General features: G+C 40.6%; 1 protein-coding gene across 1 annotated transcript in view; it reads right to left on the bottom strand.

The window, feature by feature from the left end:
• Nucleotides 1–19,804, bottom strand: part of ubap1lb (ubiquitin associated protein 1-like b) — a 39,575-nt gene that overhangs the window by 19,459 nt on the left and 312 nt on the right. Inside the window, 1 exon segment of the mRNA XM_061068866.1 lies at nt 910–1,542. Within this exon segment, the coding sequence (XP_060924849.1) occupies nt 910–1,542 (633 nt within the window).

The following is a 19,804-nucleotide window of genomic DNA, read 5'->3' as shown; positions in this document are numbered from 1 at the left end:
TTAATCGATTTACTTTTATTTCTGTATACTTTTACTTTACTTATCTGTTTTTAATTTTTTCTTACTTGTATAGGACGTGACCCCTGAATCTTCTGCCTGTATGGATTTGAATATGTGTGTGAGCCAAATGTTTGTCTTGTTTTTGTTTTGTGTTGTATTACCTGTTGGAAAACTAATAAACATATATGAGAAAAAAAAAGATATGTTAAGCTATTATGATACCAAAGTTATTACTTACCTAACAGCTCCAAGGTGCAATGTTGTTATTATTTCACCTTCATGACTCTTGTTTCTCTAATAAACCTGGAGCACAGTCCCTACAAGTTGGCACTTTGACCTCACTGTTTTTCAGATACAGTATGCTTAGGCACAGAATATTAACAGTTAAAAATGTATCACTGTTTATGATGTGTACATTGATAGAAAAACACAGAAAACACATACTGTGTGTGATATAGTTATTAATATCAAAAGACAGATTATGTCAAATGGAAAATTAGATTAGATGAAACATTACAAATAGTAAATTCCAAATAGTAAACTGTAAAAGCAATTAGCATTTTTTTTCTATTTAACTTTATTATTAAACTTTAAATTATTTCCCTTTATCCTTGCCATGATGAGTTTCATCTTTGATGTTTCCCTTTTCTTATTTCCAATGATCTTTCTATTCTAATCTTTACAATATCAGTTTGAGCATTTTCATTTAAAATTTCATTTATTTCATTGTCACTATACATATTTCGCACTCTCATAAAAAACCTTCCATTTTCCATTTTCTTTTCCTTCTAACTTCATGTTTGGCCTTATTATTCATTCAAGGGTAATACAATAATAGTCTCTTTATTTTTACCATTTATCATTTTTCAAACACCACTGTCTACAGATATTAAAATGTTAGTATCTTACCATTGTGCTGTAGTTAGTAATGCTGGACAGCATTTGGACTGTATTAGCTCTGCTGTTGGGAACTCGGATGGTGATTGCAGAATTGGAAACTATGGTGTTGGGGGTCTTGGTGTGAAGGATTCTGTGTGAGAACAGACTCTGCGCTTGGTTGTCTTCATTTGGATCAAGTTGTGAGGACATCTCCAGCACAGACAGGGAGCACTGTCGTAGACTCTTCCTGCGCTGGTGTGGCAGACTGCTCAAACAGGCTGGAGGGTTCATCAGGTCTGCAATAAACGCTTTCTGATGACCACGCTGGCGTGAAGCAGCTTTATTTGGGTGGACTGTCATTGACACATATGTTTTTGAATTCTGGGCCATGCTTTCCCCTTCATTTTCAGAATCTGAGATGGTACGCTTGGTGCGCATTATATCAGCGTTGAGGCTGTGGGAGCGTTGTCGAGGGTTGGGCTCCCAGAAGTAAGAGCTATGTAGGTTTGCCACACAGCTCTGCTGAGTGCTGCTAAACATCATCCAGTATGGAGGACAGGATGGCAGCAGTCCGGATGAGGAGGAAGAGAGCTGAGGCCGATGATGACTGGTGACGCCACTTTGCAGCCCTGTTAGCACCCAGTTCTCCAGGCAGAAGTCATACTGTTACATGGAGACACAAAATAAGAGTGATAGAGTCACTTAAGTTCCAGGTTTCTGAGGTCCACTATGAAGTTCTCTCTTTATATATCCATAATTATTTCTCAACTGTGACATTAACATGTCATGTTTGTTTATCTGTTGGTAAAGTATACTGATCTAAAGTCAAAAATATATCAAAACACATGTTGCAGGGATCAATATGGAACCTCATGTTATAGCCATGTTTATATGATTATCACGAAGTTTAATTTCTTGGTAAGGCTGTCAAAATTAACGCGTTAACAAGGAATGATTAATTTGTGGGATTAACGAGTCATTTTTTTTTTATGCATTAACGAATGCGCAGAATGACCCGCTCCATGCACTATGTATACCCGCCTCCACTTACTTGCTCAGAGCGACACACAGAGTGAGATAATAGCTCGTTCACGTTAAGCAGCCAGTCAGTGAGTTTTTAGAAGAACAGTGGAAGCAGTGAAACACAGAGTTTCTCTGGTCACAGCTGCTCAGTGATCAGCACCGCTGCGTCATGATCAGAGCAGAAGCTGCAGTTGGTTTGTACTGAGCTGGGGTCTCATTTATAACCGTTGCTTATGTACAAAACGGGGCCTGAAACGTGCGTACACCACTTCTCATGCAAACATTGGGATTTATAAAAACAAACTTGACGGGGAAATTAGCGTATTTCCACGCAAACTCTGACCCATGCGTACGAACGTTTTGGAGACGAAGTGGCGACGCAGACGTGAGGTGTTGAACAGAAGCCAGATTATTGATCCACTTCATCACTTACATTAAAACAACATCTTAGTTTTGATTAAAAAAGATATAATACAAATTACAGCAAATTACGTTCAGGTTCGATTTAACAGCGGAGTTACGGAGCCGAGTCATTTATAGGTTTTAATAATAATAATAACACTGTGCGTGTATCATCAAATCACTGCAGTGAATGTGACTGTGCCATCAGGCGCACAGAGCGCACAGTGCACAGAGCGCGCAGAGTTTTCCAAATAATATCCCAGAGTGGAGGTGAGGATCCACTGATGTGAGAGAATCTGTCCGATGCTCTAAATAAATAAATACTACCGTGACAGTGGAGCGGGGATCTGCTCGATGTGTGCATGCGAATGGAAGGACGAGGAGGAAGCGAGGGTTCAGTGATCTCTGATCTCACACAGTGTGTTATCCACAGCAGCAGCGGCAGAGTATCAGTGTATTTTCTTTATTAGTGACATCACTGCTCTCCCATAAAGTCGCTCTCCACCTCCACCTCACTAACAGACACCTCAATGTCAGTGTCCGAAATATTCACTTCCTCTTCACATCGCTTGATGCCGTGACTCCGTCAGGACTCACGGTGGAAACCCATTGGTCAGCTGCATAATTAAATATTCACGCCGTGCTTTGCATTGACCATTTATGGTTGAAAGTGGGCGTGTGAAAGGTGGATTTGGAGGCAGATCCACGTACGAACGTTTCCAGGTGGACTGTGATTTATAAAGCAAACATCGCGTTCAGGTGTACGTGCGCACGGTTTTATAAATCGGAACTTTCTTTTGCGTACGCCATTTCCGGCTAGTGTACGTAAGTACACTTTTAGTATGAATCCTACACAGATGAATCTGTGTGAATCCTACACACATGAATCCTACACAAATTTATAAATGAGACCCCAGGGGTCTCATTTATAAATTTGAATTTAAAAGTGTACGTACGTACGTACAAAAGCCGGAAATGGCGTACGCAAAAGATTATTCCGATTTATAAAAACGTGCGCACGTACACCTGAACGCACGCCCACTTTCCACCATAAATGGTCAATGCAAAGCACGGCGTGAATATTAAATGATGCTGCTGACCAATGGGTTTCCACCGTGAGTCCTGACGGAGTCACCGCATCAAGCGATGTGAAGAGGAAGTGAAACTTTCTGACACTGACATCGAGGGAGGTGTCTGTTAGTGAGGTGGAGGTGAAGAGCGACTTTATGGGACAGCAGTGATGTCATGTCACTAATAAAGTAAATATACTGATACTCTGCCGCTGCTGCTGTGGATAACACACTGTGTGAGATCAGACATCACTGAACCCTCTCTTCCTCCTCATCCTTCCATTCACGTGCACACATCGAGCAGAACCCCGCTCCACTGTCACGGCAGTGATCTCCAGTGCACTCTGTGCGCTCTGTGCGCTCTCTGGCTCAGTCCTGTTCACTGCAGCGATCTGATGACACAAGCACAGTGTTAGAAGATATTATTAAAACCTATTACTCAGCTCTGTAACTCGGGCTGTTAAATCGAATCTGAACCTAATTTGCTTTAAGTTGTTTTATATTTTTTAAATATAAAGGCTTGTGTGGAGCAGATACGTCACGCGAGCAAAACTAAGCTGCTGGTTTCAATGTAAATTATGAATTGGATCAATAATCTGCTGCAGTTCACCACCTCACGTCTGTGTCGCCGTTTTCCCGTCTCCCCAAAACGCTCGTAAGGGTGGGTCTAAGTTTGCGTAGAAATACGCACATTTTCCCGTCAAGTTTGTTTTTATAAATCCCAACGATGGCGTGAGAGACGGCGTACGCACGTTTCAGGCCCGTTTTGTGTGTACGCAACGGTTATAAATGAGACCCCTGGAGTTTCTGTGTCATCCTCCACTCCGCTCTCACTTGTACTCATAAACCCTCATCACTTGTTTTCAGGACCTGATCAGTCCATGAAGTAACTTAGTGCTTGTTTGATTCTAGAGTTTATGAGGCTGCATCTAAACATCATGCAAATGACTCATCAACATTTTGTGCTCAGTACAACACAAGGTCTGACCTAAATCATCCCAATAAAAAAATTAACTATTTAGGTGAAGCAGTTAATTTTCCTCTGCATGAACTGAACTTGGATCTCGTTCTTTTTAACTGTGAACCGGGCCAACACTGCTTCTACAGATGGGCTCAGATTCAGATTGCACATTCACATTTAATTGTGTAAAGGTTTGGTTGTTAATTTCATTAAAAAAGAAAAGAAAAAGTGTTCAACTATCCTATATTTGCTAAAAAAAAATAAAAGAGCAACGGCTAAGATGCCCCATTGTTTAGGATAAAGGTTATCTTTAAGTTTGATAAAAAGAAAAGTTCTAAATAACCTATGTTTGCTCAGAGGCATAGCAAAGAGACAGCCTAATTGAATTAGGTGTGGTATGTTTTAGTTTGATTTTATTTTTCAATCTTAATAATGGATTGGACTTGTCATAAATAAAAAAACTAATGTTAAATGTTTAAAGTGTTAAAATGCTGTGAGTATGTCTTGAAAATGCCACAGTCTTCTACCTGTTCAAGGCATATCGCCACTATCAGATTTAGAAAAATAAGAAAAGGTTACATTAATAATAATAATAATAATAATAATAATAATAATAATAATAATAATAATAATAATAATACATTTTATTTATATAGGCGGTGGTGGCCTAGTGGACTATGGAATTTGGACTATAGGCAGAAAAGGTCTCTGGTTTGCCTCTGGTTCGACTCCACGGAGAAACAACAAAAAGACGAACCTGTCCAAAAATCCAAGAGGATTCTCCCTACCCTGTCTAGTGCCCCTGAGCAAGGCACCATACTCCCCCAACATCTGCTCCCCGGGTGCCGTACATGGCTGCCCACTGCTCTGTCTGTCCTGCACCAGATGGGTTAATAGCAGAGGTTAAATTTCCCTACAATTGCATGAGTGTGCTTGTGCATGTCAGTGCATGTATTTGGAAAAAGAAATGTATCTTAATCTTAATCTTTCAGAGCACTCAAGGTCACCTTACACGGTAGATAAAAAACATCAATAAAAAACATGAAATGAACAGTGAATTCAAAATAAATAGTTTAATTAAATAAAAAATAAAAACATTCACGCAATTGGTTTTCTGTCATTGTAATGTCACTTCAAAGATATAATATCAGAATGCCTTGCAGAGCAGCTGGGAAAGGCTCTTGTGACTCCGTTTATTGAAGGAAGGGGGCATATCCCCGCACAGAAGCGTCAGCCGCGGTTGTGAACGCCGTAAAAGCCGCCGCCGCAGAAAGAGCTATTGTCCACATATACGCTCCACCCGAGCGTCCTGCCTCTTACACGGCCATAGCAGCAACCCTGCTCAGGGCAAGTACGAGGAAGAGGTGTCAGATATGCCCCGGGAAAAAAGACTGTTAAACTCGCACTCTGTGCTGCCGGTGTAAAAAATACATCTGCAAGGGCTGCTTATGTGTCTATTGCCCTACGTGTGCGTCCTAATATGGGGTGGCCCATGTAAGGGGGCCAACAGCCGGGGGAAGCAAGGACAACACAACCTACCAGGATTCACTGTTGTATCTGTAACGATCCGGCACTTTAGTTTATATGTTTAAGCTTAATTGTAAAAGTGTTTTTTGTTTTACTAAATCTCTGTTGTGTGTGTTTGAGTTGTTTTCATGTTTGCACACTCTGTTTCTGTTTCCTGTTTTATTTTGTAGTCTCTGTACCTTGTTTGTTGTTTCTGTCTTCACTTCCTGTCTGTGATTGTCTTCCCCAGTCCTCATGTGTTACACCTGTGTTTGATTGCCCCTGCCTTCCCTGTGTGTATATAAGCCTCTGTCCTTCGGATTGTTCTTGTCGCGCTTGTTGTTCTTGTCGATGATGTTCCATGGTGCTGTCTTTTCCTGCGTTCCTGTCTGGATCTCCTGAGCCTCTGCACCTCTCAATTCCATAAATTAGTTTCCTTGTGTTTCTCCCCTTTAGTGTTTGTTTTGTGTTTTTGTCTAGTTAAGACTCTTTTTATATTAAATACTCTTTTTGTTAAAACCTCTGCTCCTGGGTTCTTCTGCTTCCACTAAACCTGACAGAATTGCTTTACTAGCGTTTGAACTTCTTTAAACCATAGCCCAAAGAAGCATATCCTCCAGCCCTCTCTAAATAATTTTCACTATCCTACTTGCTGTCTATCATATACTGCTCCATGTCAACTGCCTACTGCATGTCCTTGACTATCATAAATGTGCCTGTATCCAGTCAGCCCTAAAAAATATTTAGCCAATCACTACATATCCTTTTATTTCTAAGTTAATGAAAACAAATTGTAATGAAGCTCTTGCAGCTGTGGAAAATTCTAGTATTTTTGAAAAGCCCCAATTGGATTTCCATCAGCATCCCAGCAATAAAACTGCCCTTCTAGAACTCACTTTTGACCTTTTAATGACTGAGGATGCAGACATGTGCTGATACTAATTAGTGTGCTGCTGGATAAGAGTGCTGTCTTTGACACTGTTAGATTTTTGTTCAATCACTCCTGGCTTCTATAATGTTGTTATTAATCTCTGGGAATTCTATGTGCGCACCGTAGACTGTACAGTGTGTACACAGCACTGCAGACTCATGCCCTTCTATGGGCATTGGCAGGCAGTTTACCTCTGCCAATTAGGAAAAACTGTGTGGAGGTAGCTCATCAGAAAACAAAGGCATGCTCAAATGTGAATGGTTCATCAACTTGTATCTAAGATCCCATTCCCAAGTTACTTAAAGAAATTCTGCCTCTCATAAAATAGGACTTTACTGAATATAATCAATCTATTGTTATCATGAGGATATGTACCAAAATATTTGAGGTAAGCTGTAATCAAACCCCTTCTCAAAAAAACTAAACTGGACCCAGAGGTTTTAGCAAACTACATACGGATATCCAACCTCCCCTGACTGTCTAAATCAGTGGTTCTCAACCTTTTTTCAGTGATGTACCCCCTCTGAAAAAAATTTTTAGCCGAATACCCCCTTACCAGCGCAAAGCATTATTGGTCGAAAGAAAGATGTGATATACAGCACTGTGCCATTAGTGTCTGATTTATTAAATTTTGTAACTAGACACTTTCAAATTTAAAACTCCATCAATGTCCATAACATTGTCCATAACATTGCTCATCTTGAACTATTTGGAAATAAAAAGATGTAAAAATAACTAAAGACGTATTAAAAAATAAATAATTATCTCAAATATAAATAAAGATGTGTGCACATAAAAATAATTATCAACTTAAAGTGACGTCTTTTGGGATCATAATAAAGATATGTTCTCAAACTGAACTGATGAACTTAATTATACATAAACACTTCTTCACAAAAAATAAACCATTTACTTAATTTTAAATAAAAGATTAGCTCAAAATAAAACATTTCAAAATGTATTATCTTTAAATATCTTCTTTAAGGTTCGAAAAGAATACTGATCTTAAATTTACAACCTGTCAACACTGAAGATTACATTGTTGCATTGAACTGAGGGAGTGCTTTTGCATTAACATTTTAGTGAGAAACTTGTGCTTGTGCTTCACTGAGGATCTTTGTCAGTCTTGGTGGCAGGGAAGGAACTGCTGTGATCAAGCTCTTCTCCAGGCACAGTCTGTTTCTTTGCTTTGTTTTGATCACAGTCATTGCAGAGAAGGAGGCCTCACAAAAATATGAGCAGGCAAAGGGTAGTCGCTGCTCCAAAGCTTTCTGTCCCAGGTGAGGCTGCTCGTGCTTCACACACGCCCAAACCTGTGTGGGTGTGGATGTGGCAAACTTCATGTGGAGGCCACAGTCAGATGACACTTCCAGGAGTTTTTCCTGATAAGTGACAAGTAGCTTGTTTCCGTTTGCTTCAGGGAAGCTTTTTGCATTGTGTATTGAGATGACCTGAATTCAGAAAATTTCCTCTCAAAAAACTCAGGTGGCTTAACAAAATGACTCCTTTTGTCTGGAGATACCACTGAAGATGTGCTGGCTTCATGCCACTGTTGTTAATATTGAAAAAAAAAGTGTCTTTCTGTTATTTTATTGTAAAAAAATTTGCTCGCTTTAAGGTCAGACAATTTAATTTCTGTTTTTGTGTTACATGCTTGATTTTGAAAGTGTTCCGGTAGAGACGTGGACTTCCTGCTATGAATCTGTAACTTCACAACGGAAAAGTTTGATGTTTTAGCGACCCTCCAAAGAGGTACAAGCTCTTACGGTGTTGTTTATGGAAGGCTCAAATAAACCTGAAATAATCAGTTAAAGTCTCGACAATCTTTCGGGGGATATGCTGCACAAAGCATTTTTATCAAACTAGTCCTAAAGACCGATAAAATTATTATTGTTGGTGACTTTAATATTCATGTTGACAATAATAAAGATAGCATGAGCGTAGCATGTATTTCAATACTAGACTCAATTGGTTTCAGTCAGTGTGTACATCAACCTACTCATTGTTGTAACCACACACTTGACCTTGTATTATCATACGGTGTCGGAATTGAACATTTAACAGTACTTCCGCGCAATCCAATACTATCAGACCATAATTTAATAAACTTAGATTTTTCATTATCTGAATATATGCCCCTAATAAAAAATTAATTTTCTAGATGTCTACCTGATAGTGCTGTGGCTAAATTTAAGGAAATAATTCCGATTACATTTAAACCTGTATTATCCGTCGACATAAATAACAAATTCTTTAAAAACCCGAGCTCTATTGAGATTGACCTCGTAGATAGCTCTGCAGACTCATTACGATTAACATTAGACTCAATAGCGCCTCTAAAAAAGAAATGTGTAAAACATAGTAAATTAGCTCCGTGGTATAATTCCAAGACACAAGAGTTGAAACAAATATCAAGAAAATTAGAAAGGAAGTGGCGCTCCAGCAACGGTGTTGAAAATCTCCTGGACTGTAAGAGTAGTGTTAAAGAATATAAAAAGGCTCTCCACAAAGCAAGAGCTGCCTATTATTCAAAACTAATAGAAGAGAATAAAAACAACCCAAGGTTTCTCTTCAGCACTGCAGCCAGGCTGACAGAGAGTCACACCTCCACCGAACCCAGTATTCCTCGATCCCTAAATAGCAATATCTGTATGACTTTTTTTAATGATAAAATTCTAACTATTAGAAATAAAATCAACCATCTCCTGCCCTCAATTGGCACTAATACCCTCCCAACAGAGATCTCAGAAACGGCTGAGAATCCTTCCCATTACTTAGACAGCTTCTCTCTGATCACCTGTGATCAGTTTACCAAAATAATCTCAGGTTCTAAACCAACAACCTGTATCTTAGATCCGATCCCAACTAAATTACTTAAAGAAATTCTGCCCCTAATAGATAGTTTGTTACTTAACACAATCAATCTGTCATTATCATCAGGTTATGTACCAGAGTCTTTTAAAATAGCTGTAATCAAACCCCTACTCAAAAAAACCACCCTAGACCCAGAGGTTTTAGCAAATTACAGGCCAATATCTAATCTCCCCTTTCTGTCTAAAATCTTAGAAAAAGTTGTAGCCAATCAGCTGTGTGAGTTTCTCCAGGAAAATAATATATATGAAGACTTTCAGTCTGGGTTTAGAACCAATCACAGCACAGAGACAGCCCTGGCAAAAGTCACTAATGACCTTCTAATAGCTTCAGATCAGGGACTTGTGTCTGTCCTCGTTCTGTTAGATCTCAGTGCAGCATTCGACAGAATTGACCATCAAATTTTATTACAGACACTAAAACAGTTAATTAACATTAATGGAATCGCCCTAAACTGGTTTAAATCTTATTTTTCTGATCGCTCCCAATTCGTACAAATTAATGATGAGTCATCTGTGCGCACCAAAGTTAACCATGGTGTTCCACAGGGCTCTGTGCTCGGCCCAATTTTATTCTCATTATATATGCTTCCACTAGGAAACATTATCAGGACACACTCAGTAAATTTTCACTGCTATGCGGATGACACCCAGTTATATTTGTCAATAAAACCTGATCAAAGTAATCAATTAACTAAACTTCGAGCATGTCTCAAGGACATAAAAACCTGGATGACCCGCAATTTTCTCTTATTAAACTCAGATAAAATAGAGGTTCTAATATTTGGCCCTAAACACCTTAGAGAGACATTATCTAATGATATAGCTGCGCTAGACGACATTGCCCTTGTTTCCAATGAAACAGTCAGGAACTTGGGAGTGATCTTCGATCCTGATTTGTCCTTTAATAGTCACCTAAAACAAATTTCTAGGACCGCCTTTTTCCACTTGCGTAATATCTCAAAAATCAGACATGTCCTTTCACAAAAAGATGCTGAAAAACTAGTCCACGCCTTTGTTACATCGAGACTGGACTATTGTAATTCAATATTATCAGGCTCCAGCAGCAAGTCGTTAAAGACTCTGCAGCTGGTCCAAAATGCCGCAGCACGTGTCCTGACGAGAACTAAGAAAAGAGAGCACATTTCTCCAGTATTAGCATCGCTACACTGGCTTCCTGTTAAATCAAGAATAGAATTTAAAATTCTCCTCCTCACCTTCAAGGCCCTTAATAATATAGCACCTTTTTACCTTAAAGAGATGTTAGTACCTTATCAACCTACTAGAGCACTCCGATCCCTGAATTCAGGTTTACTTGTCGTCCCTAAAGTCTCTAAAAGTAGAGTAGGAGCCAGAGCTTTTAGCCATCAAGCCCCACTGCTGTGGAATAATCTCTCACTTTCAGTTCGGGAAGCAGACACGCTCTGTTCGTTTAAGAGTAGGCTTAAAACCTTCCTTTTTGATAAAGCTTATAGTTAGAGCTAATTACTGCGGCAGAAAGTAACTCGTCCTGTGTTCCAAAATAGGAAGCGTTTAGTTTAAAAAGGCATAGAGGTATTGATTTCTGATCTACTGAGTGGGCCACATGGTTTTCATCGTACTACCATACAAACCAGTAGCCAGTCAGATTTACCTTGAGCCTCAGTGTAGCCTCAAGTTCGGCCTGTATCATTGTAAAATTGATTAAAAGGCAAAAAACCCTAAGGCGCAAAGGGAATTTATGACACACGGAGCTTCTCTTTCCTGCTTCTCCTTCCTCTTCTCCATACTTATCACATCAAAGTAATTCTTATCTGATCAGTACATGTTACTAACTTGACCCCTTTCCCGGAGTTTCTGTGCCTTATCCCCCGGCGATGCAGGGCAACAGCTGTGGCCGCACCATGGATTACGATTTGTGGATCGCGCATCATAGGTCGCAATGGTGGATCCAGTTTGGTGGATTCTGTATTGTGCCAGCTGATAGTAGTGGTAATGGAGGATCCTTTGTCGTGTTGGCATCGGATGATGGTGGACGATGACCGAGGCGGCGGCTGATGATGGATCCTAACTGGCGGCAGTGGACAATAACTGTGGACTATAGTGGATCCCATCCTGATGCTGGATCGTGATCTTGCTGGCTGCTGACCAGAGACTATGCTTGCAGCAGGACTACTTGACATATAGTATTGAAGTTATCCTTCAAAAATGTTTAACCTCATCGATGCTGCTAAAAAACTTTAATCCCGATGATGTTTTCCTACACTTGACATCTATTGCACTTCTGTCCGTCCTGGGAGAGGGATCCCTCACATGTGGCTCTCTCTGAGGTTTCTACATATTTTTACCTGTTAAAAGGGTTTTTAGTAGTTTTTCCTTACTCTTGCTGAGGGTTAAGGACAGAGGATGTCACAAAATGTTAAAGCCTATGAGACGAATTGTTATTTGTGAATGTGGGCTATACAAATAAAATTTGATTGATTGATTTGACAAAACCTTGGGTGGGTGGCAACTCGTGGACGTAAATCCCATTAAAAAGTATTCTTGTGAACAGTGACGGAATTTTGCCGGCTCTGATTTCGCCTTCTTTGGCACTTGTCCCTCCGTTTATTCAATGGCATTGTTGCTACGCAAACCTTCCTGGTATGGGGGAGACTCAGGGTTTTTAGGATAATGAAATTGAATAGCCTACTGTATATACAATTCAGTTCATGAACTTACACTTATATTTCTGTTTAACACTTTTTATTGGTTTTCTTTGGGTACTCAATACAATTATACAATTATAAACACAAATCTGATGGATATACCCCTACCCACAATACTACCCACCCACCCCCGGCCAGCCTACCCCATGCAGCAGAAGTACATAGAATGTATATATATATATATATATATATATTAGATTATTACAATACAATACAATACAATTGCATACATCACTGCTGCAAGACAAAGCAGAGAAAAGAAAGAGAGGAAAATTAAATTAAATAAAAAAATAAAATAAATTAGTAAATAGGTAAATAAAATTTTAAATAAAATAAAATAAAAGAGGGGGGGGGGTTGCCATCTAATCTTCCTCTTGTATTGGGCGTTGTATTCTCTCATAGTACGACAAGAAGGGGGTCCAGGTTCTCTCAAAGCTCTGTATGGAACCTTTCAGAGTATATCTGATTTTCTCCAGTTTCAAGAAAGACATGGTGTCTCTAATCCATCTACTGAATGTGGGAGGTGTTTGCTCCTTCCATAAGAGTAGTATCAGACGTCTGGAAAGCAGAGAGGTGAAAGCTATGACAATATGGGCCCTGCCTTTAAGAGGACGAGTTTCATCAGTAAAACCAAAAATGGCACATAATGGGTTTGGAGGGATGACCGCACCAAACATTTTAGAATAAGCATGAAAGATGTCTCCCCAAAATTTTGTGAGGAGAGGACAGGACCAGAACATATGTATGTGATCAGCTGGTTGACTTTTACAGCGGGGGCAAGAGCGGTCAACATCAGGGAAGATCTTGGCAAGTTTAGCCCTGGTCCAGTGGACTCTCAGAATGATTTTAAGTTGAATTAGGCTGTGTCTAGCGCAGGGGGATGATGTGTGTTCTAAGTTTAGCGCAGCCTGCCACTGATCCTCTCATTACCTCCCCTAGGTCCTCTTCCCAAAGTGTTCTAGTTTCTTGCAGTGACTCGGGGGAGATTTGATTGTAAAGGACTGAAATTAAGCCTTTACGGTGTGGAGACAAGATGAGAAGATTGTCAGTTGCGTTATCTGCTGGTAAATTTGGAAATGAAGCAATGTTTTTCTGCAAAAAATGTCTTACTTGGAGATATCTAAAAAAATGTGATTTTGGCAGGTTGAACTTCTCAGAGAGTTGTGTGAATAATCCAAATCTGCCATGAAGAAAGAGGCTACGTGTGGAAGTAATGCCTTTTGCCATCCAAATTTTAAAAGCTGAGTCCAAGGTAGAGGGTGGGAAATTATAATTATTGGCAACTGGGGTGTGAATTGACATTATAGACACGTTGAAATGTCTTTTAAACTGCGACCAGATTCTAACTGAGTTAAGAACAATTGGGTTGGGGAAGAATCGAGTATGTGGGGTCGGAGTGGACGGAGCGCATAAGACAGAACGCAAGTGGACCGGGCCGCCTTTGCATTCAAGATGTATCCAGGCCTCGCTGCTGTCAGGTTGATAGTCCTCCATCCAGAACAATATTTTCTGGATATTACAGGCCCAGTAATAATGTATAAAATTGGGCAAAGCCAAGCCAGCAAGCCCCTTGGGTCTCTCAAGTGATTGCCTTTTAATCCTGTGTGATTTACCATTCCAGATGAAAGACGCTATGCAATGGTCCAAAGTTTTAAAAAACTTTTTCCTTACCAAATGGGAATGTTGTGGAAGAGGTAAAGAAATTTTGGTAATACAATAATTTTAATTAGGTTAACTCGACCGACCAAGGAGAGCGGCAGGCTGGACCATCTCACCGTACCTTGTTTACACTTTTCAAGGAGCACTCCAAAGCTCTTCTTTATAAATAGCAGTGAAAAAGTGGGTGTGATTTCTATTCCAAGGTATTTTAATCCCTTAACTACTTTTAGTGGGAAATGTGATGGGGAAATTTGAGAGGCAGCCTGATTGAGAGGGAACATTTCATTCTTCTGGAGATTAATTTTGTAGCCAGATATTTTCCGGAAATTATTTTGTATTGGCAATTGAGGGAACTGCCGTTATAGGGTTAGATGTATATAATAGCAAGTCATCAGCATAAAGGGATAATTTGTGAATAAAGGCTCCAGTATGCTTTTACGTATCCGTTTCGCGGAGAGGCACGCACGGATAGCAGAGAGTTTTTTTGATTTTTGCTTCTCCGACGACAATCCGTCTGAAAACAATTCACCGCCAAAGAGTAGGTGGCGCAACGGAAGACGAGCTCAGAGAAGCCTACCCCATTTCTGGGAAGAATAAGTCCACGTGTGTTTGTTTACATCTGTTAGCTTGCCTCCCACACACTGAACCATGGCAACTAATAGAACTAAATAAAGTGACACCCAGCAGGTCAAAATGCTGATGTTATCGTTTCTTAGCGCAGCGGTTCCCCGGTCTTGTTTCCCAACTGTGTTGCTGATTCCACAGCTTGAATCTGCTTGAGGCTACACGGAGCTAGCTAGCTTCCCCCCCCAGCTTCCACACAGTCAGCAGGGACTCCCGACACTAACTACTACTATCCAGTGTTTGCTTCTAACCTGTCGGTATTATAGAAACTGTGTCATTATAGAAGTGGAATTAAAGTCGTGACGGCGGGTTTTTGCACCGTTACCACCGCAGTTAGCATGGTGGCTAGCCCGCTAGCGCCGTTTTGAAAGCTCGTTATACCCGTATGTGACCGTGCACACATGCCGTCAGTGCTCTAACGAGCCACCGTCAGCCGGACAACTCCGCTGGCTAAACACACACGTCACATTAATCGTAGAATCATAGTTGTGTTTGGGTTAGATCTGACACAGGGAAGGAAGCAGGAAGTTTGAAGTCCGGAAATGTGAAATACGGAAATGATGTCGTTCACGGACCAATCACAGCCAAGGGCTGTCCGTTGGGTCTCCGAAATAAACACGGACAGTTAGAAAAATCAGAGGTGCACGAAAAGCTGTCCGAGGCGCTCGGAGAGGGCGTTCCACTGTCCGTGTCATAAAAAACGGAGAAGTATATATCGGCCTTAAGTCCACCTCGCACTATGCCTGAAAACTCATCAGATTGCCTAAGGGCAATGGCTAACGGTTCTATTGCGATGGCGGAGAGGAGGGGCGAAAGGGGACAGCCTTGGCGGGTGCCTCTACCCAGGGAAAAATATTCAGACTGCTGACCGTTGGTAACTACTGCAGCTAAGGATTGAGCATATAAAAGTTTTATCCAGGATATAAAAGCTTCACCAAATCCAAATTGCTTGAGCACTGAGAACAGGTAGTTCCATTCAACTCGGTCGAACGCCTTTTCGGCATCAAGTGAAATCCCCATTTCAGGAACACAGGTTGACCAGGAATACACAATATTTAGGAGTCTTCTCAAGTTTGAGCTAGACTGTCTTTTTAAAATAAAACCTGTCTGATCAGTGGATATTATTTGTGGTAGTAACTTTTCCAGTATAGAAGCCAGGATTTTAGACAGAATTTTATAATCACCATTCAGTTAAGAGATAGGGCGATAAGAAGCGCACTGTAGCGGGTCTTTATCTTTTTTAGGGATAAGTGTAATAGCAGCTTGTCGTAGGGTTGGTGGAAGATTTCAGACGACAAGGATTCATTAAACATGGCTTGAAGCAGTGGAGATAGTTCAGGTGCAAATTTTTTATAGAAGTCTGAGGTAAAGCCATCTGGCCCAGGTGTTTTATTGCATTTTAACGATTTAATAGCTTCTAAGATTTCTGTGTTTGAGATCTCTCCCCCAAGTGGAGAGTTGTGCTCTGGAGGGATAGAGGGAAATGTGAGTTTGTCGAAGAAGCTCTCAATTTTTTGGGAGTTTTCATCCTGTTCAGAACTATATAGGTCACTGTAGTATTGTTTAAAGACCTTGTTAATCCCCAAATGGCTGGTCACGATCTCACCATTTTCACCATGAATCTTAGGTATGAGGCGAGAGGAGGTCAGATTGGCGGGCTTGCTGGGCTAACAGTTTGCCAGCCTTATCACCAGATTCATAAATATTATAACGGGCCCTGGTGAGTAGATAAGTGGCCTGTGGTCAGTGTATCATATTCTGTCTGCAAGCGCAGTCTTTCTTTATAAAGATTTGGAGAGGGGGATGAGGCGTATTGTTTGTCAATATCGGTTAAGGCTTGGGAAATGGTCTCAAGTTTGCCCATTCTTGCTTTTTTTATTCTGGAGGTGTACTCAATTATCTGCCCTCTAAGGAATGCCTTAAGTGCCTCCCATATGCTTGAGTGTGAAACATCTGGGGTAATGTTAGTTTCTGTAAAGAAATTAATCTGAGAGGAGATGTGATTTACAAACTCCTCATCAGCCAATAGCAGTGGGTTATGCCTCCAATGGCAGGAGGGTCTGAAGCAATTTGGTAAACTCAGTTAGAAGGATAGAGCGCCATGGTCTGAGACAGAAATGGTGTGATATTGGCAGGAGCCTGCACTCCTTACTAACCTGTTATCTATCAGAAAATAGTCAATGCGGGTGTAAGTATGATGGACACTGGAGATTGGGATATTTTATTGGGATATTTAAATCTCCAAATGTCTGAAAGACCAGATTGTGCACAGAAACCATTGATAACCTTGGCTGATTTGGTGAGAGCCTGCGGTCTAGCTGAGGATCTGTCTAGTGTGGGGTTGAGCACACAGTTAAAATTTCCTCCTATTATCAAGTTGTAGTTGTTAAGAGCAGGTATGGCAGAGAAGAGTTTGGTAAAAAACTTGTGCTCATCAAAATTTGAGGCATAAACATTGACAAGAATTACAGGAAGATAGAATAACTGCCCAATGACAATGACGTATCTCCCGTTGGTGTCAGCGATCACCTCTTCTGCTTGAAATACGATATCTTTGTGTATAAGGATTGCAGTCCCTCTGGCTCTGACGTTAAACTGTGAGTGGTAAAGTTGTCCAACCCATCTCCTTTTAAGGTAACTGACCGCGTCAGTTTTTAAGTGAGTTTCCTGTATAAATGCAATATCTGCCTTTAGTTGTTAGAGGTAGGATATTATTTTCTGTCTTTTCACTGGGTTATTAAGTCCTTTTGCATTAAGTGACACACACTGTATGGAACGACACTGAGTGTTAACTCTAGATGTAATTTTGTCTAGCACAGGAAATTAGGTTTGAGGTCGATTGAGAGCGGTGGGAAGCCATAGTGAAATTAGCTGATGGCAAGGGGTGGGGGATGAACAGGGAGGAGGGAGGAAGGGCGAGAAATACAAATACAAATGAAAAAATAAAGATAAAAAAAAAAAAAAAAAGGCTGGGCTGAAAAACTTGCTTCAGCAAATAGCACAAAGAACATGTGCTACCTATGCTTAAGCTCTACACTCTACTCTGTTATTACAGAAAATATGTTTTTCAATAAAAGGATATGTGCACAACGCAAAGTCATTAGGAATAAAGAGTAGCAGGAACAGTAAGAGGAACAAATTGCGGGTGGCATGTGCCACCCTTTTTAGATTTGAAAGACAATATAACTATGAAGATAACGCATAAAATAGTCTATTTAGCCACTTAAAAAATGTAGTACAACATAGGAAGAGAGAAGAGGCGTTTTACAGGCATTTCTACATAAAACAAAGTTAAACGACCAAAATTAAGTCACATTATCATAGTAGGCAACCAAACTTGGCATATAACCATAGCATTTTCTTAACCGCTTTTATTTTAATCCAACCAGGCTTTTTAAGCATCACGTAGCAGCCAATGTAAAAAGAAAGAGAAAAAAAAAAAATCCATTTAAAATGAAAATTGACTAACATGAAGTCCTATGGAGCAGGCCACGGTTGGAGTTTGTGAAATAAGATGCATCTGGAGTTAGATTACTCACAAACGTAGATAACCTACAAAGCTCTGTGTCGGCCTGCGTGGAGGTATTCAAGCCCCGTCTGCCCGCACGTCTGCCACAAATAAGACAGCTTCGTCGGGTGAGAGAAAGATGTGCTTCTCCTGTCTGTCCTTGTCGGTGACCTGGAGCTTGGCGGGGAACAGCATCCTGTAGTTGAATCCAGCTTTTTTAAGTTGCAACTTCACCGGAATAAATGCAGCTCTCTTCCTGGAGACTTCAGCGCTGAAGTCCGGGAAAAAGTGAATTTGTGATCCACGGAAAGAAACGGAGGTGGCCTCTCTTGCTAGCTTCAGGATGCGCTCCTTGGTCTGGAAGTGGTGAATCTGCACGATGAGGGGACGTGGCATGGAGTCTGCTGGGTTCTTCCGGACCATGGTGATCCGATGAGCCCTGTCAGCGATCTTCGAGGTAGGGAAAGCCTCCACACTGAGTGTCTCCTTCAGCAGTGTGTCAATGAATGAAGTGGGATGCAGTCCTTCAGCTTTTTCAGGCAGTCCTATTATGTGGATATTGTTCCGCCTGGATCGGTTTTCAAGATCATCCAGTTTAACTTTCAGCTCTTCGTTTTCTTTTGAGAGCGCAGCACAAGAGGATTCAAGTCTCTGAACTCTTGTGTGCATGTCGTTATGCGAGGTTTCCAGCTGTAGAATGGTTTTGTGATGTTGGTCGAATAGCTCTCTCAGCCGAAAGTTGAGCTATAATGCGCTCTTCCATGGACGTAAGCAATCTCTCCATATCCAGCAGTGTTAGAATGTTGCTAGCCTCGGGGTCCGGTTGCTCCACTGCTAGCTTAACTGTGTCGGCTAGTTTTGTCTCTTTAACTTGTTGGTCTGCCGTTTGGCCTGCTTTTCTATTTGTCTTCCTCATCTTCTCAGTTAAGATAAGCGTTAGTACCGATAGTTGGATGTAATTGGACGGATTTAAGAAGGAATTTGACCGAATGTTAACAGAGTACTCCCAGCTTGCGACCTACTCTGCCATGCCGGCCTCGTGTCTTCTTACACTTATATTTGATTGAATATTTATGAAATAACAAATTTTAAAGGATTTTTGAATGGATGCTAATTTTAAATATATATAAAAAAATCTCAAGTACCCCCTGGAGTACCTTCATGTATCCCCAGGCGTACGCATACCCCCATTTGAGAACCACTGGTCTAAATTACTTCAGAAGTTATAGCCAATCAGCTGTGGGAATTTCTACAGAAAAGTAATCTATATTAATAATTTCAGTCAGGGTTAAGCACATATCACAGCACAGAGACAGCCTTGGCGAAAGTCCTATTAAACTTAGTGAGTAAATAGGACACACACGGAGCGAGTGAGTGCTTATCTACATTCATTCGCCAATTTGATGATATTTGTGTAATGATCGGGCACTTTATACTTTGCATTATAAATTGTAAGTGTGTTCAGTTTATTCTAGTAGATCTCTGTTGTTTATGTTCAAAGTGTTTTCATGTTTTCACCCTGTGTTTCTGTTTCCTGTTTTATTTTGTAGTCTCTGTACCTTGTGTGTGTTGTTTCTGTCTTCACTTCCTGTCTGTGATTGTCTGCCCCAGTACTCATGTGTTACACCTGTGTTCAATTGCCCCTGACTTCCCTGTGTGTATATACGTCTCTGTCCTTCCCTTT

Source organism: Limanda limanda, chromosome 3 (genome assembly GCF_963576545.1).
Source record: "Limanda limanda chromosome 3, fLimLim1.1, whole genome shotgun sequence".
Classification (NCBI taxonomy): domain Eukaryota; kingdom Metazoa; phylum Chordata; class Actinopteri; order Pleuronectiformes; family Pleuronectidae; genus Limanda; species Limanda limanda.
This window is presented reverse-complemented; position numbering and strand designations above follow the sequence as displayed.